We start from the raw sequence: 24,318 nt of genomic DNA, 5'->3' as shown, positions 1-24,318 counted from the left end.
CCCATTGCGGAGAATAGCGTTTTAACTCCATGAAACTGTCACTGTAAGCTTGCATATCGGCATATCTTGCTATTTTAGAAATGAATCACTAGCTAAACATGAGTCACGACTAGTACTGCGTTTAGCTAGTTGCTTCAAGTTAGATAAACTGACTGCGAAGAGGGACATAAATAAAGCGATAGTTCATTCATTTGAAACGATAAAATACCTTTAATGAAACAAGTCTTCCTACGTGTTGTCGGCGTTCAGCTCCGAAAACCTGTCAACAAACACCAGATCACACACACAGCACCGAGCAGCTTCACTAATAGGACTTCCGGGTTGAACTCCAAAATAAAACTCTAGTTCAGTGGTCTTCAACGTTTTCAGGTCAAGGACCCCATAGCTGAGAGAGAGATGAAGCAGGGACCCCCTCTATATTGTATAAAATTATGTTTCAGATAAACTTTTGCCGCTCTTTTTTCCCCTCTACACCTAACTCTTTGCCAAAAATAGCAATCTACAAGCTCACAACGCCTACCTAACTCTTTGCCAAATAATAGCAGATCTACAAGCTCACAACGCCTCGCGCTGAGCTTGTAGATCTGCTATTTTTGGCTTAGGTTCTCCTCAGAAAAGGGATGCTAGGGTTCAAGTGGTTGGTGTAAAAAAAAAAATATCACACAAAGATTTGGCGGACCCCCTGTAGTAACTCTGAGGACCCTCTAGGGGTCCCAGGCCCCCTGTTGAAGACCCCTGCTCTAGTTGATAGTGTGGGGGTCCTTGAAAATAAAGTTAGAGAACCACTGTCCTCCTAGTGGACTCCTAACGTGCCATAGTGTCAAAGTAAATCCGTGTCATACATATTCTGAGGAAAACCTGGAGACTGACATTCAGTAATTGGGTCTCGTGATCAAAATAAAAAACATGTTATGTAAAAAAATACAGACAAGGACAAGATTCATAGTCATTTTTGTGGTTCCAGTGTTTCTACTGTATATTGTCATCCAATTTCCCTGCTGATAATATTCTGCTGTAATGCACAGCTCTTTTATTAATGGCAACTCTCACTGGTCACTGCACTGAATTTTCAACAAATCATTTAAATAGGGCAACAGTGAAAATCAGGTTTTTAGTAGCAATACCACAATTTAGAAATTCTCTGTTACAGATTGAAGTCATACTGTGTTCAAAATAGTGTGAGTAGTACCAAGTATAGGCATCACAAATGCACTTGCCGTTCTCCCAAAGTAAAAGTACTCATTTTGCATAATTTGACAAGATTCCTGTTGCATTGTAATTAGTAATGCATACCTTCCTCATTTTAATGTTGCAGCTGGTAAAGGTGGAGCAGATTTTGACTACTTTATTGCTGCCTAGGTAGCTTAACCTATAATAATACATAATCATCTATGTATATTTTGTGTTAATACATCTAAATCTGCAAAGCAACTAAAGCTGTCAAATAATTGTAGTGGAGTAAAACGTACAATGTTTGACTCTGAGATGAAGCGGAGTAAAGTATTGAGCATAAAAAGGAAATGAAGTACCGGTACTTCAGTACATCAAAATAATTGAGTCTGTGCCTGGTGTAAGTTACATTACATCTACAGATATATAGCCAGGTGTTTGTAAATGATCTAATTGAGTTACTTAACATGTTAAAAGTCTTAAAGTAAAATGAAAAGGTCAGTGGGGGAGAAAAACACATTTTATTCCATTACACAAATTACAAAACATCCCACACCGTCTAGTTTCTTCTCCTCTCCTACTCCACAAGGAGTTTTGCAGCAGTTCAATTTTCTTTCAGGCAGGGCTGTCCTCATTAGTTGCCAGAGAGATTTAAAGGTCTGGCTGGGGGGCAGTCTAACGCCTAATTTACACACCGTCGTCTGATGGAGTATAAATCAAACTTAAGCCGCCGCCTCCTCATCATCACTTCCTGCCATACTGCTGTCTGTGGAGCCTACGTCGTCTTCCTGTTGCGCTGCGGGCTGTGCTTGCTTTTGTGCGGGCGGGCTGGGCGTCTCCGCTTGATCCTGTGGGGGTTCTTCTGTCTTGTCCGGTGGGTCCGGGGCTGGGGTCGGGGCTGTGGTGCTGGTGGTCTGTGCTGGGTCGAGGGAGGTGGTGGAGGTGGCCTGCTGCCCCTCCTTGTCCCCCAGGAAGGTAGCCCAGCCTTTCAACCGCTCCTCACGTTCACGTGTCGTTTCCTCCACCTGCGCGTACACACACACGTATCACTATACTTGCGAGGACATCAGCATTTTAGGACACCGAGTTATGAATGCCATTTTTGCAAAAGAAAACATTAACCCAAGCCCTAAAGCTGAAAATAGCAGATCTACAAGTTCAAAGCAACCCCTAAACGCCTAATCCAAATCCCTACCTGAATCTTTTTCCAAGTTGTAAGCCTAACTCCAAGTTTTTAACCATAAAACAACCATTTCTCTTGTGAGGACCAGGAAAATTGTCCTCACAATGTGTATTTCTCAAATTCTACTCTACTCGTGGGGACATTTGGCCCTCATAAGTATAGTAGCACACACACACACACACACACGAGAAGAACACAGCCCGAGTGTAGTACCTGGTAGTCGGTGGTTCCGTCCCAGAGTGTAGCAGAGAGTTTCTTGCCTCCAAACCAGCGTCCATGCAGTGCTAGCAGGCAGGCATCAGCGTTATCTGGTTCCTTAAACGCTACTGAAGCCACGCCATCTGGGTGTCTCTGCAACACAGACCAACAAACTAATCAATACACTTTATAAGAGATCAGTATTTTCTATTTGCGTTCACAAGGTCATTTGAAAAATGTGATGAAAGGGTTGACCTTGAACTCACATCAAAGATGATGACCTTCTTGACGGGTCCAAACTTCTCACACTCTGTTCTCAGATCATCACGGTACTCATTTAGCACCAGTGGGTCTTCCTACAGAGGTCAACAGAGGCATTAATACAACACACAGACAAACAGTTCGTAATGTGTGTATTGCAATGTGTCACATCTCTGTGGGCCACCTCCTACCTCAAAGTCACTGGGATGAAACATATTCTGGATAATAACAACTTTCTCGTGCCTCTTCCTCACTTCTCCCTTTTTCTCTGGCCGCCAGTCCAGCTGCCTGTAACACACACACACACACACACACACACACACACACACAGAGAGAGAGAGAGAGAGAGATGTGAGTGGCAACCAAGTATCCATCTACCCATGAAAAACAAGTAACGACAATCAGAAACAATGGTATAAATATGAAATAGACATTACTTCTGTTGTTGCTGTAACTTCTTCTTGTACTCCTTGTTCTTCTTCTTCTTCTTGCTGGCGTCGTATTGGCCCTTCAACTCAAAGCGTGCTGCCTCGACGTGGAGTTGGTACCCTCGCACCACTGAATCATCGATCAGACGCAAAGCCAGGGCCACTGACTCCTTCTGCACGGACCATCACACACACACACACACACACACACGGTCCATAGAAAAACTTTAAATACAGCAGCACTTCTCGTGCAGGGGCGAATGACTCGTACTCAAAAACCTGAGTAATACTTGGTTTTGCACCGCGTCACGCACCGAAAATAGCAGGTCCTCGGTAGATCAGCTGCCATTGGCCAGACTGATAACGTGGATTCACTCTCAAGTTCCTCCCCGGTATCAGTCTGGACTTGGGCCCATAGGGAGCGAGTATGAGAAACTAGAAAATGATTTTGATGCTTTTCACTGTTGTACGGACAACAGTTGAAACGCGGTCACTGATTGGCCTGATCATTTTCTGATTTCTCATACTCGCTCCCTATGGGCCGAAGTCCAGACTGATACCGGGGAGGAATGTGAGAGTGAATCCACGTTATCAGTCTGGCCAATGCCAGGCTACTATTTCGCTGCGCAACTAAGTATAAGTCAACCTGTTAATGAGTATTAGCTTAAGTGATTACCTTTAGTAAAGGTAATTACTGTTACTTATTAATGTTAAGTTTACATATGGTACGAATCATCAAAAGCTTGCATTAAAATCCTGAATCTGATTCGACCAATTAAGTTCAGAGTCGGGTACAGCTAAAGATGACAGAGGGATGCTGTGTTGGTGTGTACATTTGTTTGTGCGTGGGTTTGTCCCATAGGGACTGAGGCACACAGGCTTCCCTCGAGAGATGGGCAGAAAGACAACAGACCTTGAGGTAGCAGCAGAGGCCGTCTCCCTTCAGGTTGCCCTCTCTGTCTTTGTAGAGCTTCACTTTGTACTCCTCGGTGATGGGGTCACGCATGACGATGCCACACTTAGACATCAGCTCCGCAAACTCCTCAGTGCTGGTGTCTGGCGGTAGCCCTGGCAGGAGGGAGAGGGGGACGGGAGGTTGGGTGACCCATAATAGCTTGTAGATCTGCTATTTATTTTTAAGAATTAGGGAAATTTGGGTTTTTTACAATAACGACATGCAAAAATGACAGACGCCAGGCTGAAAGTGGTTAAACTCAACTGACACAATTATCGTATTAATTTAATTTGAATCTTTATTTAAACAATACATATACGTACTGTATATTAATTTATTTTCAGCAGAATAAAGTAAACAAAAGATCGGGGGCGAGGCAGCACTAACCTGACACATAGACGTTGGTGTTCTTGTCGTTGTCCACATCAAACCATCCTGCAGAGGAAACAAAGATGTATTCAATCATCATTATTTATCAAACAACCTGCTACCTGGGTAGCAGCCTGATCTTCGTGGCATTAAACTTCTCTGTGCTGCGTGTGTGCTAACCCAATAATGAATTCCTGCGACTTGGGAGTCAGATATAGTCCTCTAGTTTCATATCCATTCGAAAGTTCTGAGAGAAAACGTGTGTTTCTCCACTTTTCCACAAGCTGCACATGGACAACATTCTCTCGGGCCCAGTCGCTGACAGAGAATGTTGTCCGTGTGCAGCTCGTGGAAAAGTGGAGATATTTTACTAAACACAGGTTTTCTGCCAGGACTTTCAAATGGATATGAAACTAGAGGACAATATCTGACTCTAAGTCGCAGGAATTAATTATTGGGTGAGTACACACGCAGCGCGAAGAAGTGTTATGCCGCGAAGATCAGGCTGCTACCCATGCAGGCGGGCATGGGAGCGATCTATGGCTGTGTATTTGGAATACATGAAATGTATGTAATATCACAGTCATTCTAGGGCTAACAGTAGGCAGTTCCCCAGCCTACTGTGAATCTGTGATCACAAACAAACATGCAGACAGCACGCTACCTGGGTCTGGCTTCCTCTTCTCTCCTTTCTGCTTGGCTTCTTTGGCTGCATTCAGGTCAGGGTTCTGGGACTCAGGGCTCTTCTGCGTGGGTGCTTTGCCGGGTACTTTGCCGTCCGGGCCGTGGGGTGCGGTTTCAGCACTGCTCCCCAATGCGGCGTTGGCATCTGGCACTCCATCCTGGGTGAAGCCATAGTTGGCCTGGTAGGCTGCAATGAAGTCCTCCGTTATCTGCAGGATGGCAAGAGGACAAAGACATGCCTGTTAAACCAACTAGCTCCAAGAACCACCAGTCTCCCATGGGGGGGCGACAGACATGTCAGGAAGTTAAGCGAGCTGCCTCAAACACATTTACTTTGTATGCCTTGTGCTGACACTATACATCTAGAGCAACTCTTAACAGCTGCCTGCAACTATATAAGCTTCAGCTGCTAGTGCATAAACATTACAAGCAACTAATAGTTGACAAGTACCAGGGTCCTGTATGCTGCTGCTCACAGAGGAACCCAACCAAATTATATCTACCTTACAATTGGAATCTACAGTCATGCGCCAGAATGTTTGTGCGTGTGTAAGTTCCATCAGTGTTGCCAGATATTGCGCGCGAGCAACAAGCAACCAGCTTTATGCAAAAACACCGCCCTGCACACTGCGCATGCGTGGACGCACTTTCCCTAAGCAATTACACGCCACTTCACGCTTACAACTCCTGGACATGGCAACCCCGCCAACCCCGCCCCCCATCCAAATACTGTCTGTCTGACTCTTTGGGAGGGTTGAACGCAGCGAACGCCGTCTCGCTGGGCTGAGCGGGCTGCTTCATCAACCTGTGGTGCACATTCTGGTCCTGCAAGAGCCGGTGTGAATAGATAGATAGATGAACGGGTGAAATGTGTCCGTCTCTCAGTTTGCTTTCGTTTTCGGTTTGCGTCTCGAAACAAACACTGCTGTTGCTCTCGCTTTTGGTTTGCATGTCGAAAACGTCTACAGCCAACTACACGAGAGCCTCGCACCAGCGACTAGACGGAAGGGTCGCGTAGCGACCCGCACCTCTAGTACACTACACTTACATTACATAAATGCTACCCTACATTACTACTAACCCTATTAAAATCGAATCACTGACACTGTCACACCCAACAATCAGGTTGCTGTATGCCATATTGCTTTAAAAGAAGGCCATCACATCAGCAGACTATTGCGACTATAGAGAGAATAGCAGAATTACTTTGAGATAACGGAAATGTTCACCATAGTAGAATGCTGTGTCTGTGACAGAATTAAGAGGCCTGGATAACTATGATCCACAAAGGCAGTTCCAAATGTCAATATCCAGGGTTACAACTATCTACTAACAAATCAATGCAGAAAAAAAAACGTTTTTTATAATCAACTATGTCAATTAGTCTGACTTCCACTACTTTATACTTTGTCGTACAATGGTGTCAGGCAAACATAGCAAATAGCCCATCTGCAAGCTCACTACACGTCGCCTCACGACGTTGTGAGCTTGTAGATCAGCTGTTAAAATTGATTATTTTTTCATAATTGATTAAACTGATTAGTTTGGTTAACTATTGCACCCCTATGGAGATCCTAGGTGTTTTGAAGAACGTTTAGGAATCAAGTTTCAGTGGTGGTAAGAAAAGAGAGGCTCATACTTTAGGGAACCAGGCCTTCTTGTCATGGTCCCAGTCGTACACAGTGCCATCCTCTGGATCGGTGAAGGTGTACGGGTCTGTGCCGTCTGCCGTTCGCTGACCATAGAGCTGCTGCAACCGCAACTGCTCCACAAACTCCTTGTTCCTGTCCGGGTCGCCGCTCATCTAATAGCCAGACAATGAAATGTCACATGGTTGTTAACCCATTGAGACCTGAAGCCGATTCTACATGTCTCCTAAATCTCAACAGTATTCTGAAAAAACGTATATTTCTATATCAGTGGTGCTCAATCTTTTTCATGTCAAGGACCCCCACAATTATATGTATTTGACCGCGGACCCCCATCAAAATATGTTGTTCCAGGGACCCCCAGAAGCAAATATTTGAGTTAAAAATGTTCGCTTTAAAAATATATGTATTCAAAGATTTGCACACATTTTCACGATTTTTCAAAAATAGCAGATCTACAAGCTCGTAGCGCGGCACTCGGTGCCGCGCTATGAGCTTGTATATCTGCTATTTTTGAATAGCCCAAAGTGTAAAATAATGCTTTTTAGCTCAAATCTAAAAATGACACAGTTCCAGGTCTTCTTAATGGGTTAAATCTCAATGAGAAATTACAACGTCATTGTTGACGTTGATCACAGGATCAGTGGGGTTAGAGACGCTTCATCACGAAGAGACACATGGATGAAGCGTCCACACACTGCCATGAAAGAATCCAAGGCCTTTTTCAGACTGCAGGCAAATACAATTTTACCCCTCAAATATGATCTTCAGGGACTGACTGTTATTTGGAAGTGATCATATTTGTGTATGCAGACAGACATCCTCCATCTACCTATCTGCATTGGTTCCTTCCTGTGGTAACCATGTAATGAACGGTAAGTGACACCGTTGCACCATGACGTAAAAAGCAAGCTTGAGTGTCCGAGTGTCCAGACTGAGACACATCTTAGAATCAGATTCTAACGGTCTGAAAAACACATGAAAACCACATTGCAAGGTGGATTCATGAATTCATGAATCCATGTGGTTTTCATGTGTTTTTCAGACTTCAATCTTATTATAATGTGGATATGCCAAAAATCATATTTGATCTGCCAGTCTGAACATGGGCCAAAAGCTTCCAATGATTACCTCACACAAAGATTGCATGTACTGTAGTTAGGCACCGATTCAGAACCTCTCCAAAGTACTCAAAGAATGAAAAGGGGGCAGGGGATACGAAATGCAGGTGTCATAGCAGCAGGTAAGAGTAAAGAGTCCAGGGCCAATCAAAAAGAAAATTAGGATAAGAAGAAGAAAAAAAAGAAATATTTTTTTTCTCTTCTGAAACTAGCGTGATTCAAGACATAAGTCATAAATATGACAGTCAAAATCGATAAAATAAATCAATTACAGTCTTTGATCCGAGGCTATTCTGACACAAGACATCGCCGCTTCAACTGAGCGATACTATTAACAAATACATACCGATACTAATATTACATAATTCGACCAGGGGAGAATGAGGGAAATGCACAGAGCTATGGTATGGGTAGACAGAATGCAAAAACATATCATGATAAACTCTGTTATGTTTCTAAATAAAGGTCCCCCTCCCACACCCAGGCACTTATAAGTCCCACCGGGTGGATCATAAATCATAGATTCATGTGGACACAGGACACTAGATCCAGAACCCAGTGCCAGTGAGAGATGCAGCCAGATCAACTCCTCATCAACACTTGGACCTAACATTAGCAGGCTAAAACCAGGGCTCTCCTGAACCCTCCTGGACTCTGCAGGAGTCTCCTTGATTTCAACCTCATCTCCTTAAGGACTCCTCGATTGTCATTTCTCCTTGATTTGGTATCAAACTCCCAAAATTCACCAGAACACAGGAAATTACGTCTAGGCTACTAGGTTAAAAAAAAGTTTCAAAAAAGGGGGTGTGGTTGTAACAAGTGAATATCAGCATGCACTGATCTGGTCAGTGTATGCATGCTGATATTCACTTGTTACGGCATACAGATATTCACTTGTTTTAAATAATGAATACATTATTATTATTAAAGATGGGTCTTACATTGCTTCAGTCATCAATTTCTGTAGGCATGGTTTTTAAATGGCTGAAATAAAAGAAAATTACCCACAATTTTCCAGTGAAAGCCAGGCTGACAAAACCCCCATTTAAAAAAAAAATGATAATAAACTCCTTGATTCGCACAGTCAGATGTTGGCAAGCGTGGATAAACTCCTCAACACACTTGGACCTAACATTAGCAGGCTAAACATGGCCATGATGATGATAACAACAACAACGTTATCCATGCTAGCCGACGGTGGCTCCAGTTCAGTCTATGCTCCAGTTACACACGTTTACGGTGTACTAGCGTTAGCATAGCGTTAGCATAACGTTAGCCAGTGGCCGTCCACTTAGAAACAGAAGAGCAGCACACGTTGCTAGTTTATTTAGTAAGTTAGTTAGTTCGTTAGTTCTTTTCATGGCGTATTGAGAGAGTCAGTGGCATTGTAATAGTGGAGTTATTACAGTAACACATTCATAACAGTAACAAACCTTTGCAGCGCGCGGTGCCACTTGAATGAATAATGTACTGCTACTATCCCACTATCCCAGATGGACGGAGCGCGCATGCGCGACCATTATAATATATATATATATATAACGTCTGCTCGATTTAAGGCACGGCTGCTGCCGGTGATGCAGCGCCGAAACATCAAGCAAAAATATTTCTTTATTTCTTTTTTTCCCCCGTTATCTTATTTATATCGTTATTGAACAACATGGGAGAAAACGTACTAACGTAGGAAGGAGTCGAGCTAGATCAGGGGTCTTCAACAGGGGGTCCCCAGAGCTACTATAGGGGGTCCGCCAAATCTTTGTGTGATAGGATTTAGTTGTTTTTTTTACATTAACCACTTGAACCCTAGAATTTCTGTTCTGAGGGGAACATTAGCCGAAAATAGCAGATCTACAAGCTCTCAACGCCTCGCAGATCGGCTATTTTTTGGCAAAGAGGCTATAGGTGTAGAGGGGAAAAAGAGCAGACTAAGTAAAAAATAAACTTTAATCTGAAACACAATTGTATACAATATGTAGTGGGGGTCCCTGCTTCATCTCTCTCTCAGCTAGGGGGTCCTTGGCCTGAAAACGTTGAAGACCCCTGCCCTGGTCTAATCTTTTGGGCTTGTTTTAACAGACCTGGTTGCCTGTTTCTCTCGCAAAATCTGGCAACACTGACAGTAAACACACAAACCGGTTGTGACTGTAAGGTTTTACTTCCGTACTGAAGACATTGCCTGCTTTTCATTCTCCTCGCACGTGAAAACGAACAAACCCGAAGGAAAACAACAACAACACAACAACACGGAGGAGCAGCTGTTTTTTTTTGTTTTAGCCACAACAAAACAGAACAGATCAGCAGCCATAATAATAACTTGATAATAACACTATAACACAGCCATCAGATCAGGTCATTAGCGGCTCATCATCATCATCATGGCGGAGGGGGGAGCAGGCAGCGGCGGCATGGCCGGAGGGGTCGGCGCGGCGCTGGAGAGCCTCCCACCCGGCGACCCGCAGCTCATCAACATGATCGTGGAGCATCTGAAGAACAGAGGTCTGTTCGACGAGTTCCGACGAGACTGCCTGGCAGACGTGGATACCAAGGTACTTTACTAGGTCAATTGGTTCTCAAAGTGGGGTCCGGGGACCCCCAGGGGTACTTTAGGGGGTTCCAGGGGGTCCCCAGCAAAATGATGGATAGGAACCAAATGGACCCTTATGTAACGGGTCCATTTGGTTCCATTTGTACACTCTCAGAGTTAAATTAACATTGACTTTACAATATGAATTGGGGTCCCAGCGATATAAATGCCATTACATGGGGGTCCAAGTACTGCACTTTTGGGGGGAAAAAAAAACATTTTAAAATGTTTGAGGTATTCTTTAATTTACTGGAGTATTTACAATTTTCAGTACTTCTACTCCACGTAACATCTCAGGGGGAAATATTGTACTTTTTACTCCACTGCAATTATTTGAAAACTTTAGTTACTTTGTAGATTTGGATTAAATATAATTCAATATAAATATTGAACCAAGCAACTTCAAACCCGCCTGGGGTGTAAACACAAGCCCAGGTAGACTTTAAAAGGACCCCAGAAGTGTTTTAAAGTGAAATACCCCTAGTTACTTTTGACTACTGTTGTGTCACTGTCTTCCCAGCCTGCCTATCAGAACCTGCGGCAGAAAGTTGACAACTTTGTCGCCACACATCTGAGCACGCAAGAGTGGAACCCGTCCATCAACAAGAACCAAATGAGGAACGGACTGAGGCAAAGTGTCATAAAGTGAGTATTGGTTTTAAAGGGATAGTTCAACTAAAAAAATGTTTTTTTCCTATCGATTAGTCACCCTATGGAGACTTGAATTCATGGATACTTTTGGTGACTAATCAATAGATTTATTTTTATTTTGGGAGTGAACTATCCCTTTAACAAAATTAATATCTGCCTCACCTCATCTGTCAATGTACTTTGGGAATTACAGCTGTGTGTGTGTGTGTGTGTGTGTGTGTGTGTGTGTGTGTGTGTGTGTGTGTGTGTGTGTGTGTGTGTGTGTGTGTGTGTGTGTGTGTTCAGATCAGGTATGATGGAGTCTGGTGTTGACAGGATCATCACTCAGGTGGTGGACCCCAAGCTGAATCACACTTTCAGGCCGCACATCGAGACCGCCATCCATGACTTCCTTTCGGGGGAGAAGAAGGAGGAGGCCCCGGCGGCCAGCTCTAATCCTGTACCCTCTGAACAGCCAGAACAACCAGAGGTCCCGCCAGCAACAGGCCCCCAAACCCCCTGAGGTCAGTTCAAACTGGGATCACTTGGATCTCAAGATAGCCCTGAGCATCAGTAGCATGTTTCATGTCCCGAACATAGAATACATTAAACCTTGACGATTACTGATGCTTAGAAAGGAAACCTAGTCACCATCATAGGACAACTCCATTTTCAACTACAAGGATAATTACTCAGACCTCAGAATAATTTCTTATTCAAGTTGCGGCATGGATCTATATTTGCTTATTCTCCAAGCTATCCACAGGCAGTGGTGCAAGTAGTACTACAACCTTTTACTTAAAGGGATAGTTCACCCCCACAACGATTAGACACCTCATGGAGACTTGAATTCATGGATATTATTTTGTTTTTGTCGCAGTCCTACGCCAATAATTTGATGACAGGCAGCGGTTCCGGTAGGAGACACAAAGAGTCTCCGTGTGTCTCCTACCGGAACCACTGCCTACCGGTCCGCTGGTCATCAAATTATTGGCTTAGGAATGCGACAAAAACAAAAAAAATATCCATGAATTCAAGTCTCCATGGGGTGACTAATCAATAGAATAAAAGCAATCTTTGGGGTAAACTATCCCTTTTAAGTAAAAATATAAATCCCCAGACACAAATTAAAGTGAAAGTACACTGACATTATGAAGTACACAAGTATATGAAGTAAAAGTTCTCGGTTTCATATACAGTGCCCTGACCCAAGGATATAAATATGGCATGAAGTGTGTCTGCTCCTCTTCTGCAGATAAATCTGCATGCATGTCCTGATTATACTTCATAATGAAAAACAGTGTAGGTGGTGTCATTGTAAGTTACACGTTTGCAGACGTGAATCATTGATGAACAGGCCTATATCAGCAATAATTTGAAATAAATAAATACAGTCCCTCCCAAAGCACCTAGACCATATTGCTGAGTGTCTCTGCTGACATCAGAAATATATAAAACCATTGGCACACCTATTGCCTCTTTGAAAATAAATTCTCAGAGAAAGTCTGCTCTCTTCTCTCTGTCCACCTGCCACAGGTACACCGGCTGTTAATCTGGTCTCTCCACGCAATGTTCCAGAGCTAGGTTAGCCTCAGGGGGCAGCATTGAACTGAACATGTTGATGAGAATGAGGCTGTGTGCTTGTGTTAACAAGCCATTTGTAGAGGACGTTTCTGAGACTAAAGTGGGCAGTGCAAGACAGAGTTTCAGTGCTGTCTGCAAGCTACACAGGGTTATAGAGTGAGAAGCTGGAATGGATCATCACACCACACCTGATGCAGAGCAACAAGATCAGTCGTCAGCATGCTGCTGTTGCGCCGCTCCGCTACAGATTAATGACCTGTTTTTTGTTAGATTAATTGGGATTTGTTTTGAAATTCCTTTTGTCACTAACTAGTTTATACAACCTTTTCCCTCTGTATGTCACATTTGACAAATGAGACACGTTAATTTTGTAATGTTTTTTGTAACGATTTGTTGATTTTGTTTTTTTGTGTTGATTTTTGAAAAGTTTCCATTAAATGTTAATAAAATTGTTTCACAAAGTGCAGTGGTGACCATGTGATATTGAACTATGCAAAAATGCCTTATCTTAAAACAAATAAAGTTTAAGGAGCAGTTGATTCTACTAGTGTCTCCACAGCACGGATGGAGTTAGTCTTTATACTGTCTCCACAGCCCTGATGTGGGCTGTGGAGACAGTAGAAGACTGACGTTCAGTCTTTCACTGAATCCAGAACCCAGATACATTTCCCAATTCAGAACAATGTGGTTGACCTGCAAATGTTGCAGGTGCTGTGACGCACTGGAAGATATGCTTCACATACACTGTTGTTCATTAAATTCTTCCGGATCTCTTAAGTTCTTCAAGTCTAAAAGGGGTTATTCAAAGGTCAAGCTACGGTCCCACATACCTATGTATAATAACCATGGCATGGTGGTTGATCAGTCTTGTCCAAATATGGCGTTCCACAATTTGGTGGCTTAGCGGGACTTGGATAGATTATGAATTCAATATAACAAACATTCATCTTTTCACAAAATATAAAAAATGTGCAGGCTCCGAGTAGGTGATCCACCTTGTGTGTGTGTGTGTGTGTGTGTGTGTGTGTGTGTGTGTGTGTGTGTGTGTGTGTGTGTGTGTGTGTGTGTGTGTGTGTGTGTGTGTGTGTGTGTGTGTGTGTGAGAGAGAGTTGTTCAATATTAAGACTGGATTTATTTTTATTCAACTTATGGCATTAATTTAAGTGCAGCCGTTACCATAGTACTTGGAGGCTAGTCATGGATCTCACACAGACAGATAGATACACAGAAATGTGTGGATTTATATATATTTTGGGAGAAGTGCTGATCCAACTGACTTCCTACTGGGCACTGCACTCTCTTGGGTTCCCAGCAATACACACACCAGTTTGAAGTTGAATGGTTGAACGATTATCAAGATACACTTATCGACATCACAATCAACACTGGACTTGGTTCCTCAGCAATACACCAGCCAAACGTCTTTGTCATTACTGTGACCGTCAGTCATCTTTATTGCAGTACCCGTTAGAGCAGTGATTGAATTTGATTATCTTGATTTTCAAGGACCCTCCAGTTTGATTTGCACCCCTATGTGATACCATTTTTCCCTCTGGGACCCCAGTCTACACTGTACAATCATCAGTGCTTATTTAACTCTGAAAGTCTTCAACACTTACAGGTCCATTTGGTTCCTGTACTGTTCCAAGAGATTTTATCATACATGTCATAAAGAGTTTTTTTTTTTAAATCATACCTGCCGTTCTTATTGTACTTTTTAACTTTCTTTTAACTGTATCAATTTATTTTCTTATTTTTTCCCCCTCAATACATCCAGGCAGTTATTTTCAATTTGGCCTCATGGAAACGGATAATCTCGTGACATACTGTATCTTAGGGGGAAAGATTTGCATATTTACGTACCATAATAAGACATAAATGTAAGGTTCTATAAGGTAACAATGTAATTCAGGGGTGCCGTGGAGGAAAACAGTTATTTACAGGGGTGCCCTGAGCCAAAAATGTGTGAGAAACACTGCCGTATAGTCTACTCAAAGACAACGTGGAAATTGGTGTAACCTGCGTGATGATAAATGTTCTTCATAGTGTGTTGAGCACACAGTTTAGCCAAGATGGTGCAAAAATATATTTAAAAATGTGACAAATGTGGAAGATTTTTAACAACACAAATCTTCTCTTATGGGAGTTCCTGCCACAAAATATTTTCGATGGCGTTCCACAGCCAAACACATATCAATTTGGGGGACCCACCATAAATAACACTGATTGCTTTGTGACATTGAAAGAATGTAATCCAACAGAGTAGCGGGGTATAGAGCTTTCGTTGTTGGAAATGCTCGCCTGCTGTTGTGAAACTATTGAAAAGCTGTTGGATTCTTTTTTTCATGGTAACCAAAGACAAAACATCTAGGAGAGAGAACACTTTTTCCTGGAGGATGTTCATCTTTATTTTTTTTTTCTGAAGGTACAAAGATAGATAGAAATAATGAATAAAACATTATTTTACAATGCATTAAAAATGCAACTGTACAGGTCCATGTGACCAACCATACCAACTTTCACTTCAAGTTCAAAACAGCAAAGTCACTCAAAATGTATTTACAGGTGTTCAACAACAGGGATAAGTAACAAAATGCAAGTAAGAAAATACAAACTAGAGCTGCTAAACTGCTATTATATACAGTACCTCATAGATAATAATAATAATTAATGTTCATAATAATGTGACATGATTTATACTTAGTTGCACGCGGTTGTCGTGCAACAAAAATACCCATTGCGCTAGAAGAACGTGATGTGAGCATGTAGATCGGCTATTTTCGGTGTGGTGAGTTACAGCTCTGTTTATTAGACTTCTGCCCTTTCAACCCGTCTGGCTGTCAGCACCGAAACCAACAACGTCATAATAATCCATCTCAGTGTCCTCCACTCCTGCCCTCTGCCTTCTGGCGCCCTGGAGAAACACAGCAGCACCCAGCGTTAACTTACTGGATCTGCTATATTAAATAAAAACTGTATAATTACTTCATTTAAATTGCAGTCTTTCATTGAATATCTACACAATACCTTCCAGAGATGATTGAGGATTCGGAATAACAGCAACAACAGCAGCACCAGCAGTGCGACTGTAACTCTGATGATGTTAGATGTCTGATGAGAAGCTGTGAGAGAAATATGTTGGAACATCACCAAAGGAGCTGCTCTTTAATAAGAACATATATTTTTAAATATAATTCAATTACTGAATGCATGTAATTTTTTAAGTCTTCTGTTGCTTCATATTATTATGACTCAAAAAGTCCCTTTCATTCATGTTACCTGTGACAGTGAGAGGGAGAAACTCACTCTCAGAGGAGAAGTTATGTGAAAAAACATAGATGTGATAAACGCAGCTGTAGGTCCCTTGGTGAGTGTGGTTTACTGCAGGAAACTGGAAGCTGGCAGAGTAATTGACAGCTGGCAAGGTGTAGTTGTGTGTTGTGTTGGATCCAGTGGTGAGGTGGAAGTAGCCTCCTGGGTACTGTGGCTGGATGGAGCAGGTGATGGTGATGTTGGAGCCCTCGAACACCTGCAGCCCCTTCTGCTGGCCCTCGGAAACCCCGTTCATGGAGAAGGTGATGTTTGGCTTAAAGAGCAGATCTGTAACAAGACAGACAGTGTACAATCACAGACTACTTCACCATTGCATTCTGGTCTTAGACTGAGGAAACCGTGACACCATATAGACTAGTATAAGAACACAAGCATCTATTCCCAGAGTATTAGAATACGAGTATCTGTTCCATGAGTATCAGAATAGTATCTGTTCACAGAGTATCAGAATAATATGAGTATCTGTTCCACACAAGTCATTGTTACCGTACCTGAACATATCACCATCAGTCTGTCAGTAGAATTAATCATCATCTCCTTCATTATACACTCCCTCAGTGAAGATTCAGACCCAACACAGGAGGATGTAATCCACCATACAGTTTTATTTGTAGAAGCAGAACTTTCTGTTGAAACACCAGAGCCACAGTCCAACTGTCTACATACAACAGATGATGACTTCTGGTTCCAGTCAGACCCACAATTCACAGGGCTCCACTCTCCCTGGTGTCTAATCTCCAGTAAACCAATACACTTACTGGTTCCTTCCACCAACCTGACATCACTGGATACTGTAAAGAGACAATACAGTAAGCAGTAAAATGTTAATATAACTTTCATTATGAAATTATAATCCAAACCAAAAGTGTAGCTTGTGTTTTACCTGAGCAGGTGAGTCCAACAGTCTTGTCAGGTGAGGAGGTGTTTCTAGTTGAGTTGGTTGAACAGTCCTGGAGAACGGACTCGTTGCCTTCACACTGGAACTCTTCCGTCCACATTTGAGCCTTCATTTCTTCATAGAGCGCCCCATGCAGAACTGGAAAAGTGCCACAGCCAAGCTCCCTACAGACCACCTCTGCATCCTGCTGGTCAAAGTCATCTTCATACACTGAGGCCCACGAATTATTAGACTGCACCTCCACTCTGCCTGAACAAAAAGTGGTTCCATTCACCAACCTCACAAACTCTGGGGGGAGGGAGGGAGAGAGAGAGAGAGAGAGAGAGAGAGAGAGAGAGAGAGAGAGAGAGAGAGAGAGAGAGAGAGAGAGAGAGGATACTTGAATTACTCTCAAATCTAAACACATCAAAGTAATTTTACAGTACCACTGAACACTCAGAAAGACAAATATGATAGATAACTCTGCAAACAAATTCATAATTTATTAAGTAAGGAGGAATAAGATAAAACATCATCATCATCAGTCCACACACACACACACACACACACACACACACACACACACACACACACACACACACACACACACACACACACACACACACACACACACACACAGATTGTTTGCATTACCTGAACAGCTCACATTCAGTGTGCCTGTATTCCAGCGAGTCCATATGAAACTATATTTCTCTATTATGACACACTCCCCCAGTGAAGACTCAGATCCAACACAGTACGATGACATCCACCATACAGGTTTATCCATAGAACCGGAACTCCTTTCTGTTGAAACAACAGAGCCACAGCCCAGCTGTCTACACACTACAGATGATGACTTCAGGTTCCAGTCAGACCAAGCAACCACTGGTCTCCACTCTCCCTGGTGGTTCATCTCCAGTGTACCAGTACAGTTAGTGGTCCCTCCCACCAACCTGACATCACCAGGCACTGTACAGAGACAAGATTGGAGGCAGTGAAAAAAAGTGATCTTACTTTAAACACAAAATAATGCTCCAAAACAAAAGTGTAGTTTGTCTTTTACCTGAGCAGGTGAGTCCAACAGCCTTGTCAGATGAGGATATGTTTCTAGTTGAGTTGGTTGAACAGTCCAGGCGAGCAGACTCATTGCCTTCGCACTGGAATTCATCGGTCCACAATGGAGCATCCACTTCTCTATAGAGAGCCACCTGGACGTCAGAAGGAGCCCCACAGTCAAGCTCCCTACAGACCACCTCTGCATCCAGCTGGTTAAAGTCATCTTTATATACTGAGTCCCACGACTGATTGGACTTCACCTCCACTCTGCCTGAACACAAACTGGTCCCATTCACCAGCCTCACAGACTCTGACGACAGAGAGAGGGAGAGAGAGAGACAGAGAGAGAGAGAGAGAGAGAGAGAGAGAGAGAGAGAGAGAGAGAGAGAGAGAGAGAGAGAGAGAGAGAGAGAGAGAGAGAGAGAGAGAGAGAGAGAGAGCTTTAGATTTTAGATGGTTGCTGTAGTGCCACTATCAGGAATTAGCCCACAATGCCACTTGAAGTGGCTTAGGACTGGACCTATGTGCAATGTTTTTTCTTTCATGCATGGGAAGGCAGATTTCCTGAAGAAGAAGAAGAATGAGAAATACATGAAGAACAAGCAGCAGAGCTGCCCGGCTTCCAATGATGCTAGTCATCATAATCATCATCATCATCAATAGTCCTGCCACAGGATATAACAGACACCACAAGATATGCTATCGCACGCACGCACGCATGTGCACGCGCACACACACACACACACACACACACACACACACACACACACACACACACACACACACACACATACACACAGAGAGAGAGAGAGAGGGACAGAGAGAGACAGAGAGAGAGAGAGAGAGAAAGAGAAGAGAGAGAGGAAAGAGAAAGGGGGGGCAGGGAGAGAGAGAGAGAGATGGATGCACGGACAGACAGACAGACAGACAGACATTTCAAATAAAACATACTGTAAAGATCGCTGTCAATGTTGAAGTCATTGTTTGTGTTACCTGAACAGTTCATTTTCAGTATGCCTCTTTCCAGGCACATCTCTGTGAAATTATAACTCTCCATTATGACACACTCCTGCAGTGAAGACTCAGATCCAACACAGTAAGGTGTAAACCACCATACAAGTTGATACTCAGAACCAGAACTAATTTCTGTTGAAACAGCAGAGCCACAGTCAAGCTGTCTACACACTACAGATGATGACTGCAGGTTCCAGTCAGACCAACCAAACACTGGTCTCCACTCTTCCTGGTGTTTCATCTCCAGTGTGCCAGAACAGTTGCTGGTTCCTCCCATCAACCTGACATCACCAGACACTGTACAGAGACAAGACAGAAAGCAGGCAAATAAAACAAAAAATAATATACTTTCAACATAAAATAATGCTCAAAAACAAAAGTGTAGTTTGTCTTTTATACCCGAGCAGGTGAGTCCAACAGCCTTGTCAGGTGAGGATGTGTTTCTAGTTGAGTTGGTTGAACAATCCTTCAGAACAGACTCGTTGCCTTCACACTGGAACGACTTGGTCCACATTGGAGCATCCACTTCTCCGTAGAGCGCCCCCTGGACCTCTGAAGGAGCCCCACAGCCAAGCTCCCTACAGACCACCTGTGCATCCTGCTGGCCAAAGTCATCTTTATATACTGAGACCCACGACTGATTAGACTTCACCTCCACTCTGCCTGAACACAAACAAGTCCCATTCACCAACCTCACAGACTCTGGAGAGAGAGAGGGGGGGGGGGGGGGGGGGTGAGACAGTGAGAGAGTGAGAGAGAGAGTGAGAGAGAGAGAGAGAGAGAGAGAGAGAGAGAGAGAGAGAGAGAGAGAGAGAGAGAGAGAGAGAGAGAGAGAGAGAGAGATAGATGATTTAACCACTATTCCTACGGCAGTGTTGTGTGATGAAAACACACATTTTGTGTACACATTTGTTATAGAGACTATGCTATTTTCTTTTTTCTATTCATTTTTTTTCCTTTTTTTACCAAAATGTTTGAAAATTGTCATCAAAATAGGGATGCCAGGTTGAAAGTGATTAAGAGATATGTAAATATTACCCTCATTGATGAAGACGTTGTTTACCTGAACAGACCACCTTCATTGTGCTATTGGATTTCAAGGGCTCTGTTGTTCCACACTCTCTCAGTGAAGACTCAGACCCAACACAGTGAGACGTAATCATCCATCCATCTTGATATGTAGAATTAAAATGAATTTCTGTTGAAACAGCAGAGCCGCAGTCCAGCTGTCTACACACTACAGCTGATGAGTACATGTTCCAGTAAGACAGAAAAACGGCTGGTCTCCATTCACCGCGGCGGTTAATCTCCAGTATACCAGTACAGTTACTGGTCCCTCCTACCAACCTGACATCCTCAGATTCTGTACAGAAAGGAAGTATTATTTAAGTATTATTTAACAAAAAGACCTTCAAGATTCTAATCTATAATCAAATGTTCTTCTTTCATCCTTGTTTACCTGTAATGTTGTGCATTGCTTTAACGTGAAGAGCTGAGGAAAAAAATCAGAAAATAAATTAGCGCCACTGTAACAGAGTAGAAGATGCCAATAGAAAATGAATATGCCCTTTGTTCTCCTGTTTGCTGGTATTTATTTGGCATTCAACGGGTTAGAATGAGTGAATGGTGAATGATGAAACGTATGATTTATATCAAAACACAGGAAAATAAAAGGTATATGTTTGTTGTAAACCAACAGATTAGTTGTCATTTGGGCCACAAAATGACTTTCACCACTAATAAATGTATGAACATTATCCTTCAGACTCATTTCGCAGTGGAACACCTGATATCAAATTGTCCAATAACAAAATATCTTCACTGTCCTAATGTTATTAGACATAGAGTATTGTTTAGATTGTATTATTAGATTTACAGTTCATGTTTGGGCATTAATAAAAAACAACCCAACGCCCTTTCACCTTCCCTCTGTAGTAGAACTGCTACTCACTGTGGTGTAGCTGACACTTTATGTGGTGAACTGAGTTCATCTTAGTTTCTCATGCACCATACATATCCAATACAATGTGTAGGGTGTTGACTGAAGCTATAAGTGACTAATCTTCCTGTAGTTTCAAAATGTCTCCAACATTACAAACACAAAACTGTCAATACAGTCCATTACCAACACAAAAAGAAAGAACACAAAAAAATAGTCCAGTACTAACACTAAAAAAGAGGCATGCGTATGTGCGTGCATATATTCACTTTTGTAAAGTGATTCAAAAAGGTATTTGTGAATCACGTTGTGTGCATGTGCATGTGCATGTGCATGTGCATGTGCATGTGCATGTGCATGTGCATGTGCATGTGCATGTGCATGTGCATGTGCATGTGCATGTGGATGTGCGTGAGCGCGGGTGTGTGTGTGTAGGTGGTTACTCCACGCCAGGGTTGCAGTGTTATTTAGAAGTGGGAGAGAACACCCTATGACGTGCATGCATTCGTGCACGCACGTGCACGCTCAGGTGCATACATGATATGAAGCAAGAGGTACGAGCAATATTATTGTAACAGCGACACTGATGGACTCCAGCATTAATAAATTAGGTAGACAGGCATACAAAAAGTTTCCAGGTTATTTCATTGTATTATTTGGTAAGTAGTGGTACAAGCTGTATTAATAATACTAATGCATTGCATGTCAGGGCATGATACTTTACTATAGACAATCAAAATGTCTATAATCAGAATGCTCCAAATATATTAGAAAAATAACTAGATACTAGAGGCAAAGCAAATACTGCAAACAAATGGCCTATTTAAAATAGTAAAACACTGCCGCATAAATCAAATGCTCATGAAATTAAGCAAAATAAACTTATTAAAATCTGAACCTTACGTTAAGGCCTGGTCTATTCAAAATATTTAGATAACACTTTCTAGGGCACGTACAGTAAAGTTCACCCCCCTGATCTGCAAGCAGTGGAATTAACAGGTACTACAAAGTACCTATACATGATTCACACCAAAATGTTTGCCATGAGTGGAACACTTTTTGAGTATTCATTTAACATACTGTATCACAGAGGAAATGACTCTGTCCCTGCGGTGTGCCCTCCTGGAGATGTGTCCATATGCTTTAAAAAAATCTATTCCTGATTTATACTTGGTTGTGACCATGTCGCACACCAAAAATAGCAGAACAAGCTCACATCTACAAGCTGTGAGCTTGTAGATAAATCGTTTAGAAGAGCTAGCCTGGCAAGGCTGTTATAGATTACCTGAACATTTATGGAATGATGTATATTTCTTAAATCAAAAGATGACTGGTGTGTAGAAGTAGTCTGTGAATTATGAAGAAAAAGGAAAGACCCTGGTCTCCCCTAATCGTGTATTATTAGAAGTGAGGGAGCACCAGGCCCCTGTGCCCCGCCCCCCTCCACTCCACTGCACCCTGGTTGTACATATTGGAGATGTTTCTACACATGTTATTTACCTGAGCAGGTGAGCTCAACAACCTTGTCAGGGGAGGAGGTGTTTCTTGTTGTGTTGGTTGTACAATTCAGGAGAGCAGACTCATTGCCTTCACACTGGAACTCCTCGGTCCACATTGGAGCATCCGCTTCTCCATAGAGCGCCCCCTGGATGTCTGTAGGAGCCCCACAGCCAAGCTCCCTACAGACCACCTCTGCATCCCGCTGGTCAAAGTCATCTTTATTTACTGAGACCCACGACTGATTAGACTTCACCACCACTCTGCCTGAACACAAACTACTCCCATTCACCAACCTAACAAACTCTGGAGCGGAGAGAGAGAGGGGGGGGGGGGGGGGGGGGCAGAGAGAGAGAGAGAGAGATACAATTTAACCACCTATTTTGCCCCACGGTAGTGTTGTGTGGTGAAAATAGCGGATTGTTTTACAGACTATGCTATTTTCTTTTAATATAGTGTGTGATAACATTTTCTACTTTAATCTTTTTTTTAAACAATATATCTATTGGCATTTTCAATCGGCATTGGCATTTTCAATCATATAGAAATCATACACATACATAATAACAATATGACAACCAAAAACAGAAAAATACATTACAAAAACATCAGGAAAAAAAATACAATGAATAAATAAATAAAAGCTTTCATCTTTTTTTTACCTGTAATATTGTGCATTGCTTTAACCTGCAGAGCTGAGGAGAAAAATCCGAGTAATAAATGAGCACCACATTGTACTTCTCCCCATGATATCATGTACATTATACTTAACTATCACCACTTACAATACTGTCTCCGACTCCTATTGCCTCATCAATTGCTGATTGATCCGTAACAGAGTAGAAGATGCTAATAGAAGATGAATATGCCCTTTGTTCTCCTGTTTGCTGACATTTAACAGTTTGTTGTAAACCTAACCAACAGATTAGTTGTCATTTGGGCCACACAATGACTTTCACCTCTGATAAATGTATGAACATTATCCCTCAGACTCATTTGGCTGTGGAACACGTGATATAAAGTTGTCCAACAACAAAATATCTTCACTGTCCTAATGTTATTAATTATGAAGAAAAACGAAAGGCCTCGGTCTCCCCAATCGTGTATTGTTAGAAGTGAGGGAGCGCCAGTCCCCTGTGCTCCCCCCTCCACTACACCCCTGGCCATACACATTGGAGATGCCCTGTATTATATTGTTATTCAGTGTACAAATAGACAGATTTTGTAGCCATAATTGACTTTCCACACCGATGTCGAAGCTCTTTAATCACTTTCTAGCTGGAGTCCCTCTTTTAGACATTTAGGGCAAAATATTTCAAAAACTAAAAACTAAAAATTCATGAATAAAAAAGGAGGAAAAAGTAAGGATATGGCCTGTACATCATCAGTATATTTCAACATTTTTTTGTGTGTCTTTACATGTATTTATTTATTTGGAATTTAAGCCCCTTGAGATGCAGCATCTCGTTTTCGAGGGGGTCCTCACATTATGACTTGACATTTTGTTTAATATGATTATTAATCATTTAATAAAAATGACTATTACAATTCAAAATAATATTTTACCATGAATGAAGTGCTTTATTGTCAGTAATACAGGAGATCAAATTTTCCGTCAATATAGAGCTACGTTAATTATATTGCTAAAATCCCTAATATGTTGTATGTGACACTAATGCATATAATATTTATCAAGCATCGTAAAGTAGAAGAGCTTTATCCTCTCCATTTCAACCCATATGAAAAGATCTGTAAATATCTGCAAAGAGCCATTCATAATGTG

General features: G+C 42.2%; 4 protein-coding genes across 5 annotated transcripts in view; 1 reads left to right on the top strand and 3 right to left on the bottom strand.

Moving 5' to 3' along the window:
- Positions 1-300, bottom strand: part of rad50 (RAD50 homolog, double strand break repair protein) — a 43,689-nt gene extending 43,389 nt beyond the window's left edge. The window contains exon 1 of the mRNA XM_084073231.1: positions 209-300. The gene's annotated coding sequence lies outside the window, so the exon portion shown is untranslated. The remainder of the gene's footprint in view (positions 1-208) is intronic.
- A 1,372-nt stretch (positions 301-1,672) lies between these two features.
- htatsf1 (HIV-1 Tat specific factor 1) lies at positions 1,673-9,544 on the bottom strand. 2 transcript variants are annotated; one of them, XM_084074591.1, is made up of 10 exons: positions 9,452-9,544; positions 6,888-7,052; positions 5,229-5,457; positions 4,583-4,630; positions 4,154-4,308; positions 3,250-3,413; positions 3,004-3,100; positions 2,818-2,907; positions 2,567-2,704; positions 1,673-2,195 (listed from the first exon to the last, which is right to left on the bottom strand). In XM_084074591.1, the coding sequence occupies exons 2-10, from the start codon at positions 7,050-7,052 to the stop codon at positions 1,893-1,895; spliced, it is 1,389 nt and encodes a 462-aa protein (XP_083930717.1). In that variant the 5' UTR covers positions 9,452-9,544; the 3' UTR covers positions 1,673-1,892. The 2 variants fall into 2 exon arrangements, with proteins under 2 accessions (XP_083930717.1, XP_083930718.1); XM_084074592.1 differs by having other exon boundaries at positions 9,442-9,491.
- Positions 9,545-10,154: 610 nt separating this feature from the next.
- On the top strand, positions 10,155-13,761 carry bod1 (biorientation of chromosomes in cell division 1). The gene is made up of 4 exons (XM_084073490.1): positions 10,155-10,564; positions 11,123-11,247; positions 11,539-11,756; positions 12,769-13,761. The coding sequence occupies exons 1-3, from the start codon at positions 10,394-10,396 to the stop codon at positions 11,753-11,755; spliced, it is 513 nt and encodes a 170-aa protein (XP_083929616.1). The 5' UTR covers positions 10,155-10,393; the 3' UTR covers position 11,756; positions 12,769-13,761.
- Positions 13,762-15,384: 1,623 nt separating this feature from the next.
- On the bottom strand, positions 15,385-20,580 carry LOC311056982 (scavenger receptor cysteine-rich type 1 protein M130-like). Its single transcript, XM_084073850.1, has 11 exons — positions 20,559-20,580; positions 20,163-20,462; positions 19,499-19,801; positions 19,079-19,396; positions 18,093-18,395; positions 17,681-17,998; positions 17,033-17,335; positions 16,641-16,940; positions 16,096-16,416; positions 15,844-15,938; positions 15,385-15,730 (listed from the first exon to the last, which is right to left on the bottom strand). The coding sequence occupies exons 1-11, from the start codon at positions 20,572-20,574 to the stop codon at positions 15,641-15,643; spliced, it is 2,667 nt and encodes an 888-aa protein (XP_083929976.1). The 5' UTR covers positions 20,575-20,580; the 3' UTR covers positions 15,385-15,640.
- Between the last annotated feature and the right edge of the window lie 3,738 nt (positions 20,581-24,318).

This window comes from Gymnoscopelus microlampas (assembly GCF_963454915.1).
Source record: "Gymnoscopelus microlampas genome assembly, chromosome: 12".
Lineage (NCBI taxonomy): Eukaryota > Metazoa > Chordata > Actinopteri > Myctophiformes > Myctophidae > Gymnoscopelus > Gymnoscopelus microlampas.
Note: the sequence above shows the minus strand (reverse complement) of the source record. Positions and strands in the feature narration are given on the sequence as shown.